We start from the raw sequence: 20,881 nt of genomic DNA on the forward strand, positions 1-20,881 counted from the left end.
AGCCACACCTCTGCCACCAAAAGGATCCCCCCAGGACAGCCTGCAGAGCCCAGCCCTTGGCACAGCTGGCAGCACTGGCTGGCAAAGGTCCTTGCTCAGAGCCAGCCCAGCCCTTCTTTTGTTCCTTTTTATTAGTAAGGGATTGAAAACATAGTTAAATACATTTCTTTACTGATAATTTACAGCTGTTTCTGCAGCAGAAAATGGGTGCTGTTAAGTCAGTAGCAGTAATTCAGGAGACACATGCTCTCAGGCTTTGTCCAGCTCCCTGTGCAGCCGGCCTGAGGGACAGACAGAACCCAGGATGTCCAGCCCAGCCTCAGGAGATGCCAGTTACACCCAGCCCTCACCTCCTGCAGGAACGAGGGCAGGAGGATGGGGCTGGAGCCTTGTTTTGGTGCAGAAAGCAGTGGAGGAGGAGGGAAAGTAGAGCTGCAGGAGGGCAGGTCCAGCACTGGAGGCCTCTGTGAGCCATGGTGGCATTGGGCAAGGTGCGTCACCATTGCTGATGGTGACAGGAGTCAGTAAACCACCTCATAGACTGTGGCCTTCTTGTCACCAGAGCCCGTAACGATGAATTTGTCGTTGACAGAGATGTCACAGCTCAGGACTGACGAGGACTCCTTAGACTGTGAGTGAGAGGGCAGGAGGTGAGAGCAGGGCTGGTGCCTGGAGCCACCACAATCCCCCTGCACAGATTCCTCAGCCCACCTGGAAGATGCTGGCTCCGTAGGGCGCCCGCCAGGCGTTGAGCAGGTTGTCCTTCCCTGTGCTCACAAACCACTTTCCTGGGACAGGAGACAAAGTGGGTGTCAGCAGCGGGAACACCATTCAGGGGATAAACCACAGGGATAAAGCTGAGGCTATCCACAGCCCAGGCAGTAAAAAGGGCCCTTGCCTACCACAGGAGGCGAATTTGAGAGAGAGAACACAGCTCTCGTGGAGGTGCAGCTGGTACTTGTCAGGTTTGGTGACGTGCAGGATCTCCACGTTGCTGCTCTCCATGCCCACGGCCAGCCACTCTCCCATGGGGCAGTAGCCCAGGGAGAAGATCTGAGGGGACACACAGGCTCACAGGGTGGCCCAGCAGCAGGTGCCAGCTGGCCCCAGGTGCTGCCAGAGGCCTCCAGCCCTACCTGGGAGCTGAAGTCGTGCTGCTGCAGCTGCCGGCCCTCCCGCAGGTCCCAGCAGCGCACGGTGTTGTCCAGACCCCCTGTCCACAGCTTGGTGCCATAGTTAGAGATGTCAATGCAGCTGGCACCGTCTGTGTGGCCTTGAAACTGCCTGGGAAAGAGGGAGATGGAGAGGGAGAGGGCACAGCCGGCAGGGCAGGCAGCACCTGCAGCACGGAGCATGGGCAGGGCAGCAGCCAGCAGTGAGGAGTGCAAGGACAGGCACTGTCCCATGGCCAGGGTCACACACAGGGACAGGCAGGGACATGCTGCAGGGACTGAGGGGATGCTGGCCCCAGGAGTCCCCAGCAGTCCTGGCCTGCAGCCCCTGCCCCAAACTCACCTGACCAGGGTCTGGTTCTGCAGGTCCCACACCACGATGTTGCCGTCGCTGCAGCAGGAGAAGCAGACTTTGGCGTCAGGGCTGATGGCCAGGGCGTAGCAGGCGGGGGCAGAGGAGGTGAGCTCAGCCTTGATGCGGGGCGTGGGGGCTGCCAGGTCCCAGATGGACAGGGTGCTGGCCTCCCCCCCCACGATCAGGCTGCGGCCGTCGGGGAGCAGCTTGCAGGAGCGGATGTAGTTGTCACGGTTCTGAGCGGGGGTGACAGGCAGCAGGGCAAGGCAAGGGGGACATGATGAGCACACAGGGCCTTGCAGGAGACACTTCTCCTTCTCCCACTGCAGCTGGGAAAGGCCCCTCTGCTCCCTCCACTGCAGCAGGGCCACATTCCCCTGGCCAGCCCCAGCCCAAAGGCACTCCTGCTCCTCCTCCTCCTCCTGCTCATCCTCACCAGGCAGTCCAGCTGAGCCACGGCCGTCTTGGTGCCCGGCTGCCCCACGTCCCAGACCTTGACGCAGCCCTTGCCCCCGGTGTAGACGTGTCTGGTGGAGTTGCTGATGGTGACAGCACAGACCACCTCGCCGTGGCTCAGGGTGTGCAGCTGCCGCGCGTGCCGGGGGATGCCGGAGCCCAGCAGGGCGTCGGGGGGGAAAGGCACCGGCTGCATCTGCCCGTCAGCGCTGACGTGGAAGGAGTAGGCACTGCAAGGGAGCAGAGCAGTGAGAAACACAGCAGCATCCTGCGTGGCCAGGGGCCAGGCAGGTCTAACAGAGGCAGCATGGTCTGGAGGCAGAGGGCATGGAAGGAGAAGGCACTGGAAGGGAGCAGAGCTGTGAGAAGCAGAGCAGGATCCTGTGTGGACAGGGGCTGGTGCCACATGGGTCCAACAGGCACCAAAGGCACGTGGCACCAACAGGCAGCACGGTTTGGAGTCAGGACATGGAAGGAGAAGGCAATGGAAGGGAGTAGAGCAATGAGAAGCAGAGCAGGATCCTGCTTGGACAGGGGCTGGTGCCACCCAGGTCCAACAGAGGCAGCACAGTTTGGAGTCAGAGCCATGAGCAGAACACACCCAGTGATGCCAGCTGGGCACACAACAGCCACAGCCCAGCTTTCCCCCAGGCTCTACTCCCTGCTGCCCTCAGCTTGTCCACACAGCCCAAATTCACCCCCAAACGCCACCACACCCCCTCCTCCAACACAGCCCCATCCAGCACAGTTTGGAGTCAGAGCCATGGACGGAGAAGGCACGAGAAGGGAGCAGAAGAGAGGCTTAAACCACCCCTGTGTGAGGCCCAAGAGCAGGAGGTGATCTCTCTGTTAGCCATGCTGAAGCCAAAGTGGAAGGTGCCCAAGCCAAGATGGAATGTGCCCAAGCCAAAAGGTGGAAGGTGCCCATTATGCCCTGGCTAATGAGGGGTTTAATTACCCAGTTCCAGCTGCCAATGAAATGGCAGCACTGGATTCAGGTTTGGAGAGCAGCTCCCCCTCAGGTGAGCCCTTGGGAGGGAGAGGCTCCCAGCAGCCACCTCAGCCCCTTGCCCCCACCCTCCCTGCAGTCACTTACGGTTTCCCTCCAGGGATGGTGGGGAGTGAAGAGGAGAGGGTGGAGGCCCTCAGGTGAGGGTGAGACTCAAACGCCACCTTCACAAAGCAAAGGGCACATGAGGAACAGAGCAGAGGACACCAAAGCTGGGCTCTGGCCTTTCCCTGCACACCCTGGGACGAGCCTGGCTCTATGCAAGCTCCCTGCTCGCTGTGTCCTCCCATGCAGTGAGAAAACCCAAAATAGCTTCCCACAAACACCAGTGGAAGCAGCAGAGGCTTCTCTGAAGATTCCACCAGCCCCACATCCCACCACCTGTGCAAGGGAGCCCTTCCTATGGCTGCAACCCCAGCTGAGGTCCCAGATGCTGTCCAGGGGACAGGCAGCAGAGCCAGCACCCCCAGTCCCCCTCCCTGTGTGACTCACCACGGGGGAGCGGCCGTAGAGCAGCCCAGTGCTGCTGGCCTGGGGCACTGACAGGTGGATGCCCATGCAGAGGCTGGGGGTGGCGTGGGCCACCATGGCCAGGGAGGACGTGAAGGGGCTGGAGGAGCTCAGGGGGCTGCGGAGAGCTGCACGAGGAGAGAGCCGTGGCTTGGCCCTGGCGTCACCCGGGGGAGAGGGGGGGACACCTGGTGACTGCACAGCCACCCCCCCCGACCCCCACAGCCAAGCCCTGAAGCAGTCAGCTTCGTGCAGCCCCACCAAAATGACAATTCAGCAGAGAAAAAGAGATTAAACCCCTGCTCTAGCCCAACCACCACCCTTGGCAGGTCTGAGCCCAGCAGGCGTGTGGCAATGGCAGGGGGGCTCCTCTTGGCCATGGTTCAGAGCTCTGATCTTGTGGAGCAAAATGGCCCTGCCAGCTCTGCTGGTGGCAAACAGGGTCCTGAATCCCTCCATCCCATCCCAGCCGAGCAGAGCAGAGCAGCCTCTGTGCTGTCCTGGACACTGACTGACACCCCCTGTGCTGTCCTGGACACTCAGTGACACCCCTGGACACTCAGTGACACACATACCCTCCCTTCCCCCAAGCTGTCCTGGACAGTGACCCCCCCCGCCCATGCTGTCCCTGTCACTCAGTGACCCCCCTGGACACTCAGTGACCCCCCTGTGCTGTCCCTGTCACTCACTGACACTGTCGGTGCTGGGGCCCTTGGCCGGGGGCAGCCGGAGAGCGACGGCCGAGCTGGGTCCGGGGCCAGGCGTGAGGGAGTCAAGGGATGGTGAGGAAGAGGAAGGCTTGGAGGTGGCAGTGCTGGCCACTGAGTGGGTCTGTGCAGCAGAGGAAAGAAGAGCAGCTTCAGCTGTGGGAGCAGAGCCTGGGCCAGCAGCCTCCACACCTTGGAGGGTGGAAGGAGCTCCTGGATGGAGCTGGACAAGGATTGGCCATCCAGGTCCCCTCTCCTTTGCCCCTCACATGTCCCTGCTCACCCCACAGCTGCAAATGCTCCATGCAAGCTTTGGGTCACCCCAAACTGCCCCAACCCTCAAGCACTGCTCCCTCAAGCCAAACTCCTCCTGCATGGAGGGGCACCCCCATCCCCAGTTTGGGACCAAGAGGATGCCTGGCATGAACTGGCCTCTCCAATCCCCACAGCTATTTCATTCCTTGCCTTTTTTTTTTTTTTTCCCTGCCTGCCTCTCCTATTTCTTCTGCTTTTTTTTCTGTCTGGGGATTTTGTCGACACCAGCAAAGGAGGGGAAAAAAAAAAAAAAATTAATAACAGAGAAAAGCTACGTGCTGTGCTGGCAGATTGCTCAGGGCGCTTTGTCTGCTCTAATCCGATTGTGCTGGGGAGCTGCTGCTCGCTGCTGCCCACAGCCCCCAGCTGGCTCCTGACCCCAGATGGGGGGACATATCACTCGGTCCCTGCGGTGGCTGGGAGGCCAAGGAGTGGTAGAAACATCCCTCCCCCTTCCCACATGCTGATGTTTCAATCTGAGCGCTGGACTGGTGCTTGGCAAGGAAGAAGGAAAAAAAAAAAAAAAAAAACCCACACACAGAAGCAAGGGGAAAAAAAAAAAAAAAAAAAGAAGGAAAAATCAATTGCTGTGAGCAGCTCTGGGGAATCCTGCAGGCAGACGGGTGGAGAACACTGCAGAGCCGTGCTGTGCCCAGCAGCACTCACCCTGCCCCGAGGGCACGGATCTGTCCCCACTGGGCACAACCCCGGCATTTCTATCCGGCTGTATACGGCATTTCAGACTGACCACGGAGAGAAATTCCCGGCCACGCTGCCGGCCCCAGAGCCCACCCCCAGCCCCGGGGCTCCTCACCGGGCTCTGCTCCCGGCGCTCCCCGCTGGAGCCGACGGACGCGGGGCTCCCGGGCAGCTCCCGGCGGGACGGGCGGCTGGGGGGGCGGCCGGGGCTGCCGGGCTCCGAGGGCGGGTCCTGGGGGGAGAACAGCGCTGTGGGAAGCAGGAACCCCCCCGTGTAGGACGGCAGGGTCCCTGGGGAGCCAGCACCACCACCCCACCAGTGCCCTCGGTCTGAATGAGGAGCATCCGTGCTGCGTTCTGCTCTCTTGGATGAGAAACGGCCTCGGTTTTTCTCTTTGGATAAAATGAGAGGTGACAGCAGGTTCAGAGGACGCTGGTGGCCAGGGATGCCTTCACAAGGAGGGATGGGGATCAGCACACATGAGGAGCTGAGACAAGGCTGCCATTTCAGAGGCAAGGCCACCCCTCAGCTCTTGCACTCCCATTCAACCAGGTCTGTGACTTTTTATCAGCACAATGAGCAGCTTTCATAAGCCTCATTTGCTGCAGAAATTCCTCCTGATCTTCCTTTCAGGGCTTGTATTTTCTTAGGAAGTGGCACAAAAAGACTTCATATCTTTCTCTCCCCTCTGTCTTCTAAGGGGCTTATAGCACATCCCCAAAACATCTTCACCAAGAACAGCAGTGGCTGGGATCAAGTTCTGTCAGGTGTGCCTCAGTCAAGAAGCATGTGGCAGTTCCATTGCAGAAGACTGGAATTCAGTGAGGTGAGTTAAAGTTGAGGCTGCTCCAGGGCCAGGTAGGGGCTCGAGGCATGGGGCTGGCAGGGCCATGAGGCTCCTGCCACCTCCACCCACAGGAGCTGCCAGCAGCAAGCCCAGCTCCACGGAGCTCTCATCTCAGCTTATCAGCCTCCCCATATGGGATGCTGCAGCAGAGGGGCTGACAGGGGATTGTGAAGCAGAGCCAAGCCTGTGGCTGGCAAAGCTGAGCCCTGGCTGGCACAGCTTTCCCAGAGCAGTGGGAGTAGAATCAGTCTTGGCTGGCACAACGCACTGGAGCAGGGCTGGCACGTGTCCTGGCTGGCCACTGCTGCCCAGCACAACGAGCTGCAGCCTAAAGAACCCCAAAGCTGGGGAACCAGAGTCCTAAACCCAAGCACTGCAGCTGGAGCAGGATGCCTTGACAGGCCCTAAGGGCTTACCTCATCCACCACCAGGTTGTCGTCACTCTTGTCCCCATCGCTGTCCTGTGAGGAGGGAGAAACCCAGAAGGGCTCAGTCAGGGCAGGGAGATGCTGGAGCAGGCTCTGTGTTCTGCCCCAGAGTGACCCATTTTCTCCTGTGCATCCCTCCCTGGACCCATTTTCTCCTGTACATCCCTCCCTGGACCAACACCAGCCACGTCCTGCTGGCAGTGGCCCAGCCTCAGGCTAAGGAGCCTCCCTGGGGCTCCTCACTTGCTTTGTTCTTGCTCCCAGCACAGCAGCCCGGTGCAGCAGGGTGGGCACAGGGCTGCCCAGCCCCCTCCCCAGCCCAGCCCTGCCAGCCCCAGCCCTTGGGGCACTCACAGAATGCCCAGGCAGCTCCTTCTCCTCCCTCTTCCTCTTCAGCCCCGTGCGCTCCTCGTCCTGCAGGCTCTCGGCAGGGGAAGAAGAAACGCTCTGAGGCAGAGGGAGAGGAAGGTGTGAGAGCCTCTTTGAGGGCAGGCAGGCACCCCTCAGCTCTCAGTGGGGCCAGGCCCTGCTCCATGACCACCTCCATCCTGCCAAAGCATCTCCCTGGATGCTGGGAAGGAGCCCAGAACCCCAAATCCTGAACCAAGCAAGGGAGATCCACCCCTGCAGACACAACAAGCCAGGGTGGCGCAGAAAATCCCCACTGGAACTGTGTTTGCTTCACCTCAACCCTGCCACGAGGTTTTGGAAGCAGAATGGGGCTGGGCAGGAAGAAGAGCCCTCCCCCAGGTGCTGCTGGCAGCTGCAGGGGTGTCACACGTGCCCTGGCATCCCCACGCTGGTGACAACGCAGCCAGAAGGTGACAGAGATGCCCCATGCCAGGGCTCCCTGCAGCTGACTGCTCCTGGGTGCCTGGGCAGTGATGGCATCACAGACACCTCCTCTCCTACAGATCAATGCCTGCAATTCCCCAGCAGAGATCATTAACCCTTCCTTCCCCTGCCTGGACCCTGGATTCTGCAGATCTACTGTGGAGCTTGGGAAGGGAGTCACAGCTCTGGCACTGGGGGGATCCTAAAAGGGAGGGGGCAGCCAAGGACTGCAGAGGGGCTGAGAGCTCTGAGACCTGTTCAGAATGATTCCTAAACTGGAAACTCCTTGAAAAGGACAGAGCTGGTTATTTTGGGAGCAGCCCTTGATCTTTAGCTCCTTGCATCAGCAAAGACTGAATTGAGGTGGCCCAGAAGCTTCAGTTACAAAACCCTGATGCAAACACAGCCCACCCAGGCCAGCAAAGCTCACCCAGCAGCCCCATCCCTTCCTTCCCAGGAGCCAGTGGCCAGCTTGGAGCACACTGGAGATGGCATCAGGGCCAGCTGAGGCCACTGGCCTGTCACAACTTACCCGGCTTGGGGTGAGCTCTGGATCCAGGCAGCAGCAGGGAGAACATCCCAGGTCCATGGCAGAGCAGAGGGGAGGACAGGGAGAGGTTGTTAATGCCAAGCCTGTGCCCCTCATACCCAGGCAGGAAGGAGAGAGGGGCACAGCAGGGCAAACCAGCAAACAGCAGGGCACAGGTTTAGAAAACAAACAAACAAACAAATCACACCAGATTTCCCACTTTGCCCAGCTGAAGTGTGGATTCTGTGCTGTCTAAAGAGAGGTCAGCACTTTGGTGCTCCTCAGGAGAGCCTCTGCCCACCCACCTCCTTCCAAGAGCTTATCCCAGCTCTGAAATCCCTTCCCTAGACATGAAAACAGATCCAAAAGCCCCAGGAGGGGAGAGCTGGCCAGCTGAGCTCCCCTGAATCACACCCATCCCATTTCCTTAGGAAGCCATGCCTAAAAGCCCTGCTTGGAAACTCTCTGAGGCTTTTGGACATGCACAGCAAAGCAGGTCCACTTCCCTGAGCCCAGGGAAGGGGTGCCAGGCATTTACTGCAAATCCAAGCACAGGGAACACATTTACTGCAAATCCAAGCACAGGGTTGTGGGCTGGGCTTCAGCAACCTTCCCTGGCTGATTTTTGCTCCTAAAGATCCACCAGCATTCAGAGAGAACGAGTCCAGGTCCCTGCTGGCAAGAAGAGGCAGGCAGGGATGGGAAGCTGAGGGATTCCTGTGGGCACTGCTCCAAGGCCGTGGTCTGGAGTGGGACCAGATGCCTGCCATCAGCCCTGTGCACCCCTGGCTCAGCTTGACTCACACCAGCTCTGGCTAACTATGGCAGAGCACTGAGGATTAACCCCAGACAGATGGAGCATTTCAATCTTTTCCTTTTTTTTTTTTTTCTTTTTTTTTTTTTTTTAAATAAGGAATGGCCCTCACCACAGCCAGACACCCAGGCTGAGAGAAGTTCTGGCTGCCTGGGCTCTGAGGGTTAAGCAGGCTCAGCACAGCACAGCCTGCTTTTATTCTCTCTCTCTCTCTCTCTCTCTCTGGACTTTGTTTTCCTCCTTTGTGGAAGCCATCCTTAAAGAAACACGGGCAGGATTTGAGCTGCAGACAGCTGTGTGCAGGGGGGGGCAGAGCTGCCACCGACAGCTTCCTGCTGCTCTTTTCACCACCTTGAAATCCTCCAGGCCAAGCCAGACCATGAGAACCTGCAGCAAACCCCACCCAGTGCCTGGCTCTGCTGCTGCTCTGGGGTCCTGACCCAAGTGCATTTCAGTCAGCGCCTTCCCCAGGGGAGTGTGCAGGGAAACATCACTGCTGCTAAACCTGGCTGCCTGTTTCTAGCTCACAGAGCCTCTCTCTCCTTGTCCCAGCCTCCTCTCAGCACAACCACTCCATGCCTGTGCTCTGAAAAGGCGACTGGAGCTCAGAGCAGCTCCTCTTTTGTGCAACAGGCCACGAGCAGAGCTGGGCACAGTTACTCATTCGGCCCGGGCCTGCCAGCAGCATTCAGAGCACTGATTTAACGATGATTAAATATTGATGATGTTTGGAAGGCACTCGCTGATCCTGACAGGAGGAGGCACCCATCTGGACTAGGAATTAGTGTAATTTACACGGCACAACACACCCAATGAGGCTCTGCTTTCTGAATTCCTTGCCCCAGGCTTGTGGCTGTCACAGTTTCTACCAGAGGTTTGCAACAGTATTTTCCTTAAAAGTCTCATCTTTAAGTATCAGATCTTGATGTAAAAAGAGAGGATTTTTTTGTGGTGGGGATCTCCCAGTTGCCTCATGCACTGGAAACACCCAGGGGAGCAGGGAGAGCTGTGTGTGTGCACAAACACTTGCCCAGGGCTGCACACACAGCTTCACTGCAGAGCAGTCACAAACACAGCCAGCCTCCTGGGGCTGCAGGCATTCCATTCCACGAATTTGCCATCCCCGGGGATGCAGCAGCCAGGAGCCTCAGCAAAGAGGCAGAGCAGCATCCCAGCCTTGAAAGGGTTAACCCAGCTGTGCTTCTTCCCCTTACCTCTGTTCTCCCCATCCTGGGCCACTCTGTGCTCCTTGGCCAGCTGAACCTGAGCCATCAGTGCCCCTGATAGGGCCAGGAGCCCCGAGCTGGCCCCGCTCAGGCTGGGGGGCTGCATGCTGGAGGGGTGGGGTGCCAGCGGCAGCGGGGATGCGTGCTGGGAGAGCTGCTGAAGCTGCTGCTGCTGAAAGAGAAAGAGCAAATGGTCCTGGATGTGGAGGAGGCAGCCACGGCCCGGCCCTCCCCTCCCTTCCCCGCGGGCTGCGATGCGAAGCTCATGGGAGGAGACAGGGATGGGGAGGGGACAGCGGAGCTCTGGGGGCTGCACAGGCCGGGTCACACCCCTGCCCCTTCCCCCGGGGCTGTCTGGGCTCAGCAGGCTCAGCACAGCCTCTTTTATTCTCCCTCTGGACTTTGTTTTCCTCCCGTGCCCCTTCCACCCGCGGCTCCCTCCCTGCTGCAGACAGGACCCCAAGGCACGGCTGTGCCCTGCTCAGGGGGTGTCCCACAGGGCACCCAACACCTTCAGGACACTGTGGCAAATCCCTTCATCACAATGGGTGCATTAAAATAGCAAAAACCCTTAAATAGTAAAAAACGGGTGTGTCAAAATAGTAAAACCCCCTAAATAGTAAAAAACGGGTGTGTCAAAATAGTAAAAACCCTTAAATAGTAAAAATGGGTGTGTCAAAATAGTCAAAACCCTTAAAAAGTGAAAAATGGAAAATAGGTGTATCAAAATAGTAAAAATCCTTAAATAGTAAAAAAATGGGTGTGTCAAAGTAGTAAAAAACCTTAAATAGTAAAAAACGGGTGTGTCAAAGTAGTAAAAAGCCTTAAATAGTAAATAATGGGTGCATCAAAATAGTCAAAACCCTTAAACAGTAAAAAATGGAAAACGGGTGTATCAAAATAGTAAAGGCCCTTAAATAGTAAAAAATAGGTGTATCAAAATAATAAAAACCCTTAAATAGTAAAAAATGGGTGTGTCAAAATAGTAAAAATCCTTAAATAGTAAATAATGGGTGCATCAAAATAGTAAAAACATGGGTGTATTGAGAGTAAAAATCTCCCCTATCACTGCAGGGCCCAAAGCCCCAGGCAGGGAGGAATCTCTGCCCCCAGCCAGGCAGTGCAACTCACCCCGACGATGCTGTTGAGCTCTCCCATGGTCACCTGCTTGGCCCGTTCCACTGCCTGCAGGACCTGCTGCTGGTGCTGGGGAGGAAGGGCAAGGGGTGGTCACACCCTGCTCCTGCCCCTGGGGAGCTCCACATCGCCCCACCCTTCCCTGCAGAGCCCCTTCTCCCTCCCCTCCAGCCCAGGCATGAAGTTTTCTACCCCAAAAGCTCCCGTGGTTCAGGAAGGAGTCGGCTCTGGCTTCTTGGGAAGGGGCAAATCAATGTGCTGCACACCCCCTGCCTCCTCCTTACCTCCTGCGTCAGGAAGGGAATGATCTGGGCACAAATGGCACTCAGCCTCTTGACAATCTCTGCCTGAAGGAAGAAGCAGGAATCAGCAGGTATCACCATGGCTGGAGGGCTCTGAGCCCCCTCCTGCAAACACAACCTCTGCAGAGGGAGTGAAACTCTCCCCACCCACGGAAATTCTCCTGCTGCCTCTGCATCCCTGCTGGGATTTCCCAAACTGCTCTGCCAGGGCTGCCAGGCACAGGGGAGGGACCCCACGCCTCAATCCCTGCGTGGCCCCAGGCCAAGGCAAGCTCCAAGCTGTCAGGCCCTGCAGCCCAGCTGGCTTTGCTCAGCCCAAACCCATCCTGGCTTTGTGGGCAGGGACAGAGGGGAGCCGAGCCACAGGCGCTGGCAGCCAGCCCTCCCTGTGCCTTCCCTTCCCAAACATGCAGCTCCAAGCCAGGCAGAGCAAGCAGGATGCAGAGCTGCCCTCTTGGAATGGCACCAGCAAATCCCTCAAGGCTCTGTTGGTTGTACCTGCCCTGACCCGGAGCAGGACTCCACTCCCAGCCCCATCAAGCCCTGCGACAGCTCCCCCTGCTCCTTCAGAGGCCCAGAGCATTCCCAGAGCTGCCCCTGCCCACGGGGGAATGCAGAAAACCCGGTGCATCCTCTGAGGAGAGGCTCTGTGGTTGCAGACAAACCCACAGCAGGGCAAGCAGCACTTCCGAGGAAAGGGGCTGTGACTTCCAGCCCAGCCTCTCCAAGAGAAAATCCACATTTCCTGGGGAAAACTGCACACCCCCCCCTGCTGTAAATGCAGCCCGGGCTGGCTGCTCTGAAGGGTTTTATCAGCTCAGGTTTCTGACAATCCCCACCGGTGCTGCAGAGGTCAAAGCAGGCCGGGAGCCAAGGGAGAACAAAGGGAACATTTCCCTGCCGTGCCCCACAGCCAGCAGCACCCTGTGCTCACCTGCAGCTCCCAGCTGCTCTCCCAGTCACTGGGACCCCCTCCTGCCCGGGCTCCTGCTCCTCAACCCCTTGGCCACCACCTCGTGGGCAGAGCCCCCAGCCCCACCTGGCTTGGGCCACGCCTGGTTCCCAATTCCCACTGGATTTTGGGGTGTGTAAGGGTGGCAGGAATGTGGTCCCCAGCACAGCTCCCTGCTAACAAAAGGAGCAAACTCGGAGGGGCTGAGCCAGCTGGAGGGATATGGCAGTTGACTTGCCACTTTGTCAGGCATTGGTCCAAACTAATTTCCCTGGCAGAGAGCCCATGATGACTAGATTGATAAATCTGAAGAGGGAAAGCAAATTAAGGCTGGAACAAAAGGGGAACCAGGGAAGGGTGAAAACACTCCTCTGGCTTTGGGAAAGGAAAAGGGGATTAAGAAAAAAAAAAAAAAGAGAAAAGAAAGACAATCCATTTGCCTCTGGGCTCTAGCTCCTGCTGTTTCCTCCACATCCCTCCTTCAAGTGGGGCCCCAGGGAAGCACTGCAGGGAGGCACCAGGGCTCACAGCAGGGCTCTGAGCGCTTCTCTTTGGGATGGGGAACTCAATAACACATCCTGACAACTGCTGCATCCCTCTGCAAGCCAGTCCCTGTGTCACTCAGAGCCATTAGAGCTGCAAGGCTCAAGGGAGATCATTTTCAAACGAAGTCTCCAACCTCTTCCTCTTCCCCACCCTCCCCTGCTGCTGTCCCAGCCCCCCTGCATTTACCTGCTTGTGCATTTCAATGTTCAGGCCGTAGGACATCTCGTAGTACTGAGAGGAAAAGCAAAAAGCACAGCACAGCCTGGTTAGGAGCTGTCCAGAGCAGCTGGCCCAGGACCAGCCCGGGGTTTGGCTGCTCCAGCCCATGAGGAATGGCTGGGACACTGTGCCAGGAGCCTGGGACAAGGCAGGGAGCAGACACAGGCTGTTTACACCTGCAATTTGTTCAAGCCAAGGGGAGCCAGTCCTGCTGCCTCCCCAGATCCTGTCCTGGCTCTTGGAACCTGTTCCAGGTTTCCCCCTTCAGCAGCCACCAGTGACTCTGGCCCCAATCCCCACACCTGGGCACCAAAGGATGTGCTGTCCTCCAGCAAAGCCTGTTCCAAAGGCAGGAAAGCACTTCTGGAAATCCCTTTGAGCCTCCAGGATGTGGGGAGGGCTCCCAGCTGATGGGTCAGAGGAACATGCATTATCAACACCCAGCCTCACAGGCAGGGCTGTGTTCACCCCCAGGATGGGCTTTGCCCAAATTCACATCTTTTTGCCTTTTGGATGGTGTCACTTGGGTTCCCCCTTCCCCAGAGGGGCCAGTAAGGTCAGGTGCTGCAGAAGGAACAGCTCTGCTGTCCCCATCCCCTTCCTCCCAGCAGCTCCTACAGGCTCTGGCTGCTGCCCAGGTCAGTCTGTCCTGGGGCATTTTAACCCTTCATTGGCAACTGAGGAGGGTTCCTGCCCTGCTCCTTCCCCTCCCACCCAAACCACGAGCCTTGGAGCATCAGTTCTTAAATATCCACCCCTTGGGAGAAAGAGAGAGGGAAGACCTGGAGCTCTCTTACAAGGCCAGAGAAAAAAAAAAAAAAGACAAAACCTATGGCAGGATTCCCGGGCTCAAGCAGCACTGAACACCAAGAGAAATGGTGATTAACTCCTTCCTGCCTCCCATCTCCCCAGCCCCAAGGTCAGCACTGGGCAGGGCTGAGAGGAGCCCCAGCACCCAGATGTGTGTGAGGGCAGCAGCCCAGAGGGGACAGCCCTTCAGGGGGACAAGGGGACACGGCAGCAGGGGGACAGCTTACCATGACATAATGTCTCTGCATCTCTGTCTTCTCGCTCACCAGCTTCTCACACTCCAGCTTCAGGCTGCAAAGGGGACCCAGGGCTTCCAATCACGGACCTGCAGCTCCTGCCCCATCCCTGGGGCAAGCTAGGCACATCTCCTGCGTGCTCTTGGGGCTACAGGGGTGTCACCCACCCTGCCCGGGGCACCTGCAGGGCTGTCACACACACACACACACATACCCTGCCCGGGGCACCTGCAGGGCTGTCACACACACACACACACACACACACACACACACACACACACACACACACCCTGCCCGGGGCACCTGCACCCCACGGCTGTGCTGTGCACACACCTGTAGCACCCACCCAGAGCTCTGTGCCCTCCCTGCCCCAACCCCTGGCTCAGACAGAGGAAATTGAGCTGATCCTCCCCTTGGGACCCCTGCTCAAGACCTGGCTCCCCAGCTGTCACTTTCATGTTGTCCCCCAGCCCAAACCCTTCTCCCCTTCCTCCTTCTGCACGGACGAGGCACTGTCACCACCATCCACCCCTCCGGAGCCTGCTCCTAAATCTGATCCTTTTAGGATTCAAGGTTGGGTCCCACCAGCAGAGCAGCAGCTCTGCTGAGTGCCTGGCCCCAAAGCTGCTCCTGGAAAGACCAGATAGATGATTGTGCTCCTGAAGGAGCTCTCCACCTCCTCCTTCCCCACTTCCCCCGCTGCTCGAACGCTCCAGCCCCGTTATCCCACCGCGCTCAGCCCAGCCCGGCCCCGGTCCCACCGGCCCCGGTCCCACCTGTGGTACTGCGCCTGCAGGAACTGAAACTCCTCCTTGATTCGCTCGCAGATTTCCAGCACCGAGAACTTGAAGGGCTGCCCGGGCTGCAGCGGAGAGACAGCCCGGCTGTGGAGGCTGCGGCTCGGCCCCGCGGCCCGGCCCGGCCCGGCCCCGCCGCCCCCGCGGCACTTACCGGGTGCCGTCCCTGAGGGAACATCCTGAGCGCCCCTCAGGGCTCCCGGCCAGGCCCCGCCGCTCCCCGGGCGCTGCTGCCCGCTCCTCCCGCCGGGGCCCGCGGGTGCCAGGGCTCGGCGGGGAGCCGGGGTTTGGCCGAGCGGCTCGGGCGGCGCTCCCGGGGTCTCGTTCCCGGGGCCGGGGCGGGGCTGAGGCGGCCCCGGTGCGGGGGCGCGGGGGGGGAGCGGCCGCTCGGCCCCGCGCGCCCCGCGCCCGCTTAAGGAGGCGCGTTCCCGTTTCCCGCGGGGCTCGGGACACCGGAGCTCCCGCACCCGCCGAGGCGCCGAGCGAGCGCGGCGATGCCGGAGATCGAGGGGAGCCCAGGGAAGGAGCCGGCTCTGGAGCCGCCGCTGCTGTCCCGAACGGAGCCGCTCGGGAGGCGCCCGCCCGCACGGCGGCCCTAGCCCGGGGCTCACCGGGCGCTGCCCCCGGCCCCGCTACGCTCGTGTCCCCCAGCGCGGTGCGGAGCTTCCCCCGTCCCCGAGACAGCCCGGTCCCCGGGGAGTGACAGCGGGTGCTGCCACCGCCCCCGATGCTGCGGGCGGAGGCGGCATCGGCCACCGGCGGGGCAGCGCCCGGGGGCGGACATCACAAACGAGTGCAGCCGGACAGTGCCCGCCGGGCCGGGGACCCCAGGGCATCAGGCTGCGGTGTACAGTGGGGCAGGGGTCCCTCGGGACCAGCCCCCGGGGTGCCCGGGGCAGCCCCACCGGGAGGGGCAGGCACAGTGGGGCTGCCCCATCCCGTCCCCTCCGCCCGCTCCACCTTAACCGGCCCCGCAGCCCGCAGCGGCGGCGCTCGCACCGACCATTGGCTGCCGCTGCGGGAGTGCCAGCCAATCGCCCTGCGCGGTTCCCACATGGGCTCGTGATGCAAGAAAGCGGATCCACCAATGAAAAATGAGGGGGCGGCCAGAGCCCCCAAAGAGGCGCCGCGGGGCACGCTGGGAGTTGTAGTCAGCCCTTGGCTACGCCCTCACGGCGGCGGCGCCCCGGGCCGGTCCGTGCGGTACCTGCCGCCGCCGCGGGCCCGGGGAGCGGCTCGAACCGGCTCTGCCGCGGGGCCCGGCCCAGCACCGGAAGCAGGCGGGGCTCCCGCCGCGGGCGGCACGGGCAGGCAGACTGCGCGGCCCACGAGGCCTTGCGGCTGCCGCCAGCTGCCACTCAAAGTAACGTGGGGCGGCTGAGGCGGGCGGGCCGGGCGGACGCGGAGCCGCCGGGCTCGGGCTCCGCGGGGCTGCTCCGCCCGGGGAACCCACCGAGAGCCCCTTCCCCGTCCCCCGAGACCCCTCCAGCCGCGGCTGCCGTGAAGTGACCGCGCTCGGGGTCGGTAAAAGCGAGTGAGGAGCAACCTTTAAATATTGCAGGACCCAGCTGTACCTGGGCGCTGCGCAGGCAGGCACGAGGTTAAATATTTAATGCCTCACATTTCATCCTGATATTTTATTCATTGTGTTATTTACGTGCTGCATGCTGGCAGGGACAAGGTGCTGGGCACTGGAGGCTGTCCCTCTTTTTGCCCCCATGCCATCCATCCCTCCATCCATCCATTCATCCATCCGTCCGTCCATCCATCCATCCCTCCATCCCTCCATCCACCCACCAGCCCAGCCCCAGCAGTTTCCCCTTTACCTTTCCCTGGCCACAGGTGTTCACTGATCCACTGCCTCAGTGATGGACACCGGTTCAAACCCTCCAAAACTCTCCCTTCTGTGCAGTCACATAGATGTTTTCTGTCTGTACATCATATATCTGCATATTTTAATCCAAAAGTAAAGTTTTAAAGCTTTTTTTTTTTTCCCTCCATTCTCTCTCTGTTGCCTTATTGGGAGAATTGAGTTTTTTTTTTAAGGAAAGTGTATTTTCAAAGGCTGGAAACATTTCAGATCGTGTTTCAAGGGAAGGATAGACTGGAGGGAGATGTTTTGCAGCATTTTTCAAAACTCCTTTCTGAAAATTGCCAGTTTTCCTTCGGCAATCTCTGTGCTCCTGCCTCAGGAGAGTGACACAGGTAAACCTGGTGGAGTGACGGGTGTCACACGTGTCTTGATCAGCCTCCAGCAGTGATTGACATGAGCCCTGGAGCAGCACCGCCTGTAACCCAGAGATTAATTTGTGTTTGGATGAGAGAAAACAGCGGCACTTAACCCTTGGCACGCCCAGCAGCAAGAGGAGATGGTCCTGCTGCTGTCCCAGGCGTGGGGAATGTGAAAAACGCCAATCACTTGTTTTTAAAATTTTAAAAGTTTAATAATAAAAAAATGGTTATATAATTAGTAATACGATTAGAGTAATAATAATTTGGACAATTTGAATTAGGACAATATGAGACAATAAAGACAAAGAGTTACAGACATCCTGGTACCTTTTTCTGGGCAGCACAAGCCCGAAAAAGGACACAGTTAACAGAGGATTAACCCTTAAAAGCAACAGCCTGTTGCATATTCATACACCTCATACATGATGCATAAATTCCATTCAAACACAGGATTCTGTCTGGGCAGTGTCAACTTCTTCCTCCAAATCCTGACAGCGCCTTCCAGGTGGGAAGAAGTTCGTTTCTTCTGATAATGGGGCAATAAATTCTCTTTCTCTGAAAGATTCATGTGTCCTGTGGCTGCTATTCCACTGCAAGTCCTTTCTTTAAAGAAAGTATCCTACATAGCATCGTTTCTATTTTAACATTTTTTTATAACCCAAAACTACATTTACCACACTAGTTAAGAGAATTAATACAGCATCACTTTCTAACACAACACATATAATATTCATTTTAATATTAGCAAAAAGCCAATCATAAAATACGCATTTTTCACAGGGACCGTGCTGGGCAGTGGCCACAGCCCAGGGCTGGCTGTCACCACTGCAGGATGCTCAGCCACACTCGTGCCTGGTGGTGGCAGAGCCTGGAAGAGCCCCAAGGGATGAGGATGCTTGAAATCCATGCTGGGACCAAGAGGGAAATGCTCTGAACAGCAGCAGAGAAATCAAACCAACACAGGGACACCCAGGAGCTCCACCTGAGACTGGATCCCAACAGGAGAGGCTGCTGCTGGTGCTGCTGGAATTTCCCCAGGGATTTTGTCTTTCAGCTCTCCCTGAATGCCAGCCTGGCACAGGGGAGCACAGGGCAGCTGTGGATGCTCGAGGGCAGAGCCCACCTCGTTCTGCAGAGACACCAAGGGTGGCTGTGCCTCACCAAACCATCCCATTTTCAGCTTGCCCACTTGAATGAACTCAGCAGAGAGTGGTTCCTGGCACCTCAGCCCTTGTGAATCTCCCAGGGCAGCTGGTACAAGCAGGGACCTCATCCTGGCTGGAGTCAGTCCTGGAATGAGCATGAGATGGGAAGGGGAACTGAGGAAAGGATCTGGCAGCAAACCAGCGAGATCTGAGCCAAAGCTGTACTGGAAATTAAGATTCCCCAGTTCCCTGAGCTCCCCTTCCAGGACCAAACTGCAGCTCCTCATGCCCAAAATTCCAGTGTCCGCTCTCCAAAGCCGCATGTCCCTGAGCCCTTGGGGACAGATGTTCCCCTCCAGGTGTCCCCTCCAGGTGTCCCTGGTTCCAGGGGCTGCAGAAGAGGAATGGGAGCCTCCAGGTGTCCCTGGGTTCCAAACCAGCGAGATCTGAGCCAAAGCTGTACTGGAAATTAAGATTCCCCAGTTCCCTGAGCTCCACTTCCAGGACCAAACTGCAACTCCTCATGCCCAAACCCCCAGTGCTGGTGTCCACTCTCCAAAGCCACATGTGCCTGAGCCCTTGGGGACAGATGTTCCCCTCCAGGTGTCCCCTCCAGGTGTCCCCTCCAGGTGTCCCTGGTTCCAGGGGCTGCAGAAGAGGAGTGGGAGCCTCCAGGTGTCCCTGGGTGTCCCCTCCAGGTGTCCCTGGGTTCCAAACCAGCCAGATCTAAGCCAAAGTGCCCTGGAAATCCAAGTTCCCCAGTTCCCTGAGCTCCCCTTCCAGGACCAAACTGCAGCTCCTCATGCCCAAAATTCCAGTGTCCACTCTCCAAAGCCACATGTCCCTGACCCCTTGGGGACAGGTGTCCCCTCCAGGTGTCCCTGGTTCCAGGGGCTGCAGAAGAGGAATGGGAGCCTCCAGGTGTCCCTGGGTTCCAAACCAGCGAGATCTGAGCCAAAGCTGTGCTGGAAATTAAGATTCCCCAGTTCCCTGAGCTCCCCTTCCAGGACCAAACTGCAGCTCCTCATGCCCAAAATTCCAGTGTCCACTCTCCAAAGCCACATGTGCCTGACCCCTTGGGGACAGGTGTCCCCTCCAGGTGTCCCCTCCAGGTGTCCCTGGTTCCAGGGGCTGCAGAAGAGGAGTGAGAGCCCTCAGAGCAGCCCAGCTCTGCTCTCTGCCTTCGATCCCTGTGCTGGCTCCTGTTTGCACTTACCAGCTCTGAGTGGTTTTTAATTATTGATGCCTCCTTTAGCTTTTATCTGCTGCTGCTGCTGCAGCAGCCAGGAAGAGCTCGGCGTTCCTGCATTAACAGGAGCTGGGAAGGGAGCCCTGCTCCTCCAGCATTCCCCTGCCATTGTTTCAGGCAGAGCTGAAAACGAGGAGGGTGGGAGCCACAGGGGGATGTGCCAGAACCTCCCACTGGGGGTTCTGTCCTGCAGGAGGGACCCAAAGAGGTGAAATCCAGTGAAAAACTGCCAGCTGCTCCCTGCATGCAGGAAGGAGGCTGGGTTTGAGCCTCCAGTGCCAGGCAGGTGGAAGGGAGGATGTCACAGACATATTCTATGAAAAATCCTTTCATTAGGATCTTTTCTCCTGAGAAGCTGGGAAGCTTCAGCTTCTCCACGTTTTGCTGCTTTGGAATGTGATTTAGAGAATTGTTTACCTGTGAAATTGTTTTTACTTGGTGACCAATGACAGCCACCAGTGTCAAGGCTGTGAGCAGTCACAAGATTTTATTATCATTCTTTTCTTTTTAAGTCTTCTAATGAAGTATTTTCTTCTATTCTTTAGTATAGTTTTAGTGTAATAATATGATATAATATAATATGATATGATATGATATAATATGATATGATATAATATGATAATATAATATAATATAATATAATATAATATAATATAATATAATATAATATAATATAATATAACTATTCTATTATAATAACTATTATATTATATATACTATTATAAATATTATATTATATATTATTATAATATATTAATAGGTATAATATATAGTATATTATATATAATATAAATAATATAATATACAATATAATATATTATTATATATTATTATATATTATATATAATATATAATAATATATATAATAGTATATAACATAATAATATATAATATAATATGTATTATATATATATTAAAAAACCAACTTTATTAACTTAAAACTAGATGTAAAAAGAAACACACACAGAACTCACAATGAAAACCATCTAAAAACATTCCTCCTCCCCTCACCAAATTTCTAACACATCACAGTAAGACAAAACCTTGGATTCTCAATCCAGTTACCACCCCTCTGATAACCAACTTTCAGTCCATCACTACTCTTCAGATAATCAATTCTCAGTTCACCAAGAAGAGAGGAGTCTCTCTTGTACCATAGGCTCCTAAAAAACTCAACTTTTCTCTCTCTGCCCACAGGCTCTGTAACCCACCAGCCCCTCCGGTGCTGGGTGCACCACGACTCCCCCAGCACGGATTCCTCCTCAGAGGAAGGAAATTTCCCCACTCCAAGTGGCCTAAGAGATAGCAGAGGGGAAGATGTTATCAGGGTGGAGCAGGCTCTGCAGCCAGAGGA

The 20,881-nt window shown here is 57.0% G+C and overlaps 1 protein-coding gene across 6 annotated transcripts; it reads right to left on the reverse strand.

Moving 5' to 3' along the window:
• Positions 1-154: 154 nt before the first annotated feature.
• On the reverse strand, positions 155-15,864 carry TLE2 (TLE family member 2, transcriptional corepressor). Of its 6 annotated transcripts, none has more exons than XR_013185575.1 (20): positions 15,056-15,863; positions 14,881-14,966; positions 14,096-14,159; positions 13,026-13,070; positions 11,324-11,386; positions 11,034-11,108; positions 9,891-10,074; positions 7,866-7,882; positions 6,854-6,946; positions 6,488-6,532; positions 5,339-5,455; positions 4,192-4,333; positions 3,485-3,630; positions 3,080-3,156; positions 1,964-2,213; positions 1,516-1,763; positions 1,137-1,280; positions 903-1,053; positions 712-788; positions 155-629 (listed from the first exon to the last, which is right to left on the reverse strand). XR_013185575.1 is itself a non-coding variant. In XM_077191556.1 (20 exons), exons 1-20 carry the CDS (start codon positions 15,077-15,079, stop codon positions 522-524), a joined length of 2,160 nt encoding a protein of 719 aa, XP_077047671.1. In that variant the 5' UTR covers positions 15,080-15,864; the 3' UTR covers positions 155-521. The 6 variants fall into 6 exon arrangements, 5 of the variants coding, with proteins under 5 accessions (XP_077047671.1, XP_077047672.1, XP_077047673.1 ...); XM_077191556.1 differs by having other exon boundaries at positions 899-1,053; positions 15,056-15,864; XM_077191557.1 differs by having other exon boundaries at positions 1,137-1,284; positions 9,891-10,071.
• Positions 15,865-20,881: the final 5,017 nt, after the last annotated feature.

This window comes from Agelaius phoeniceus, chromosome 29 (genome assembly GCF_051311805.1).
Source record: "Agelaius phoeniceus isolate bAgePho1 chromosome 29, bAgePho1.hap1, whole genome shotgun sequence".
Lineage (NCBI taxonomy): Eukaryota > Metazoa > Chordata > Aves > Passeriformes > Icteridae > Agelaius > Agelaius phoeniceus.

Coding starts and splice junctions, on each gene's coding strand:
- TLE2 (XM_077191556.1), bottom strand. CDS start 15,079: ATGTTCCCTCAGGGACGGCACCCG. Junction 10,075..11,033: donor AGCTCAACAGCATCGTCGGG/GTGAGTTGCACT, acceptor TTTCTCTTTCAG/CAGCAGCAGCTTCAGCAGCT. Junction 3,631..4,191: donor CCCCAGCACCGACAGTGTCA/GTGAGTGACAGG, acceptor CTCCTCGTGCAG/CTCTCCGCAGCCCCCTGAGC.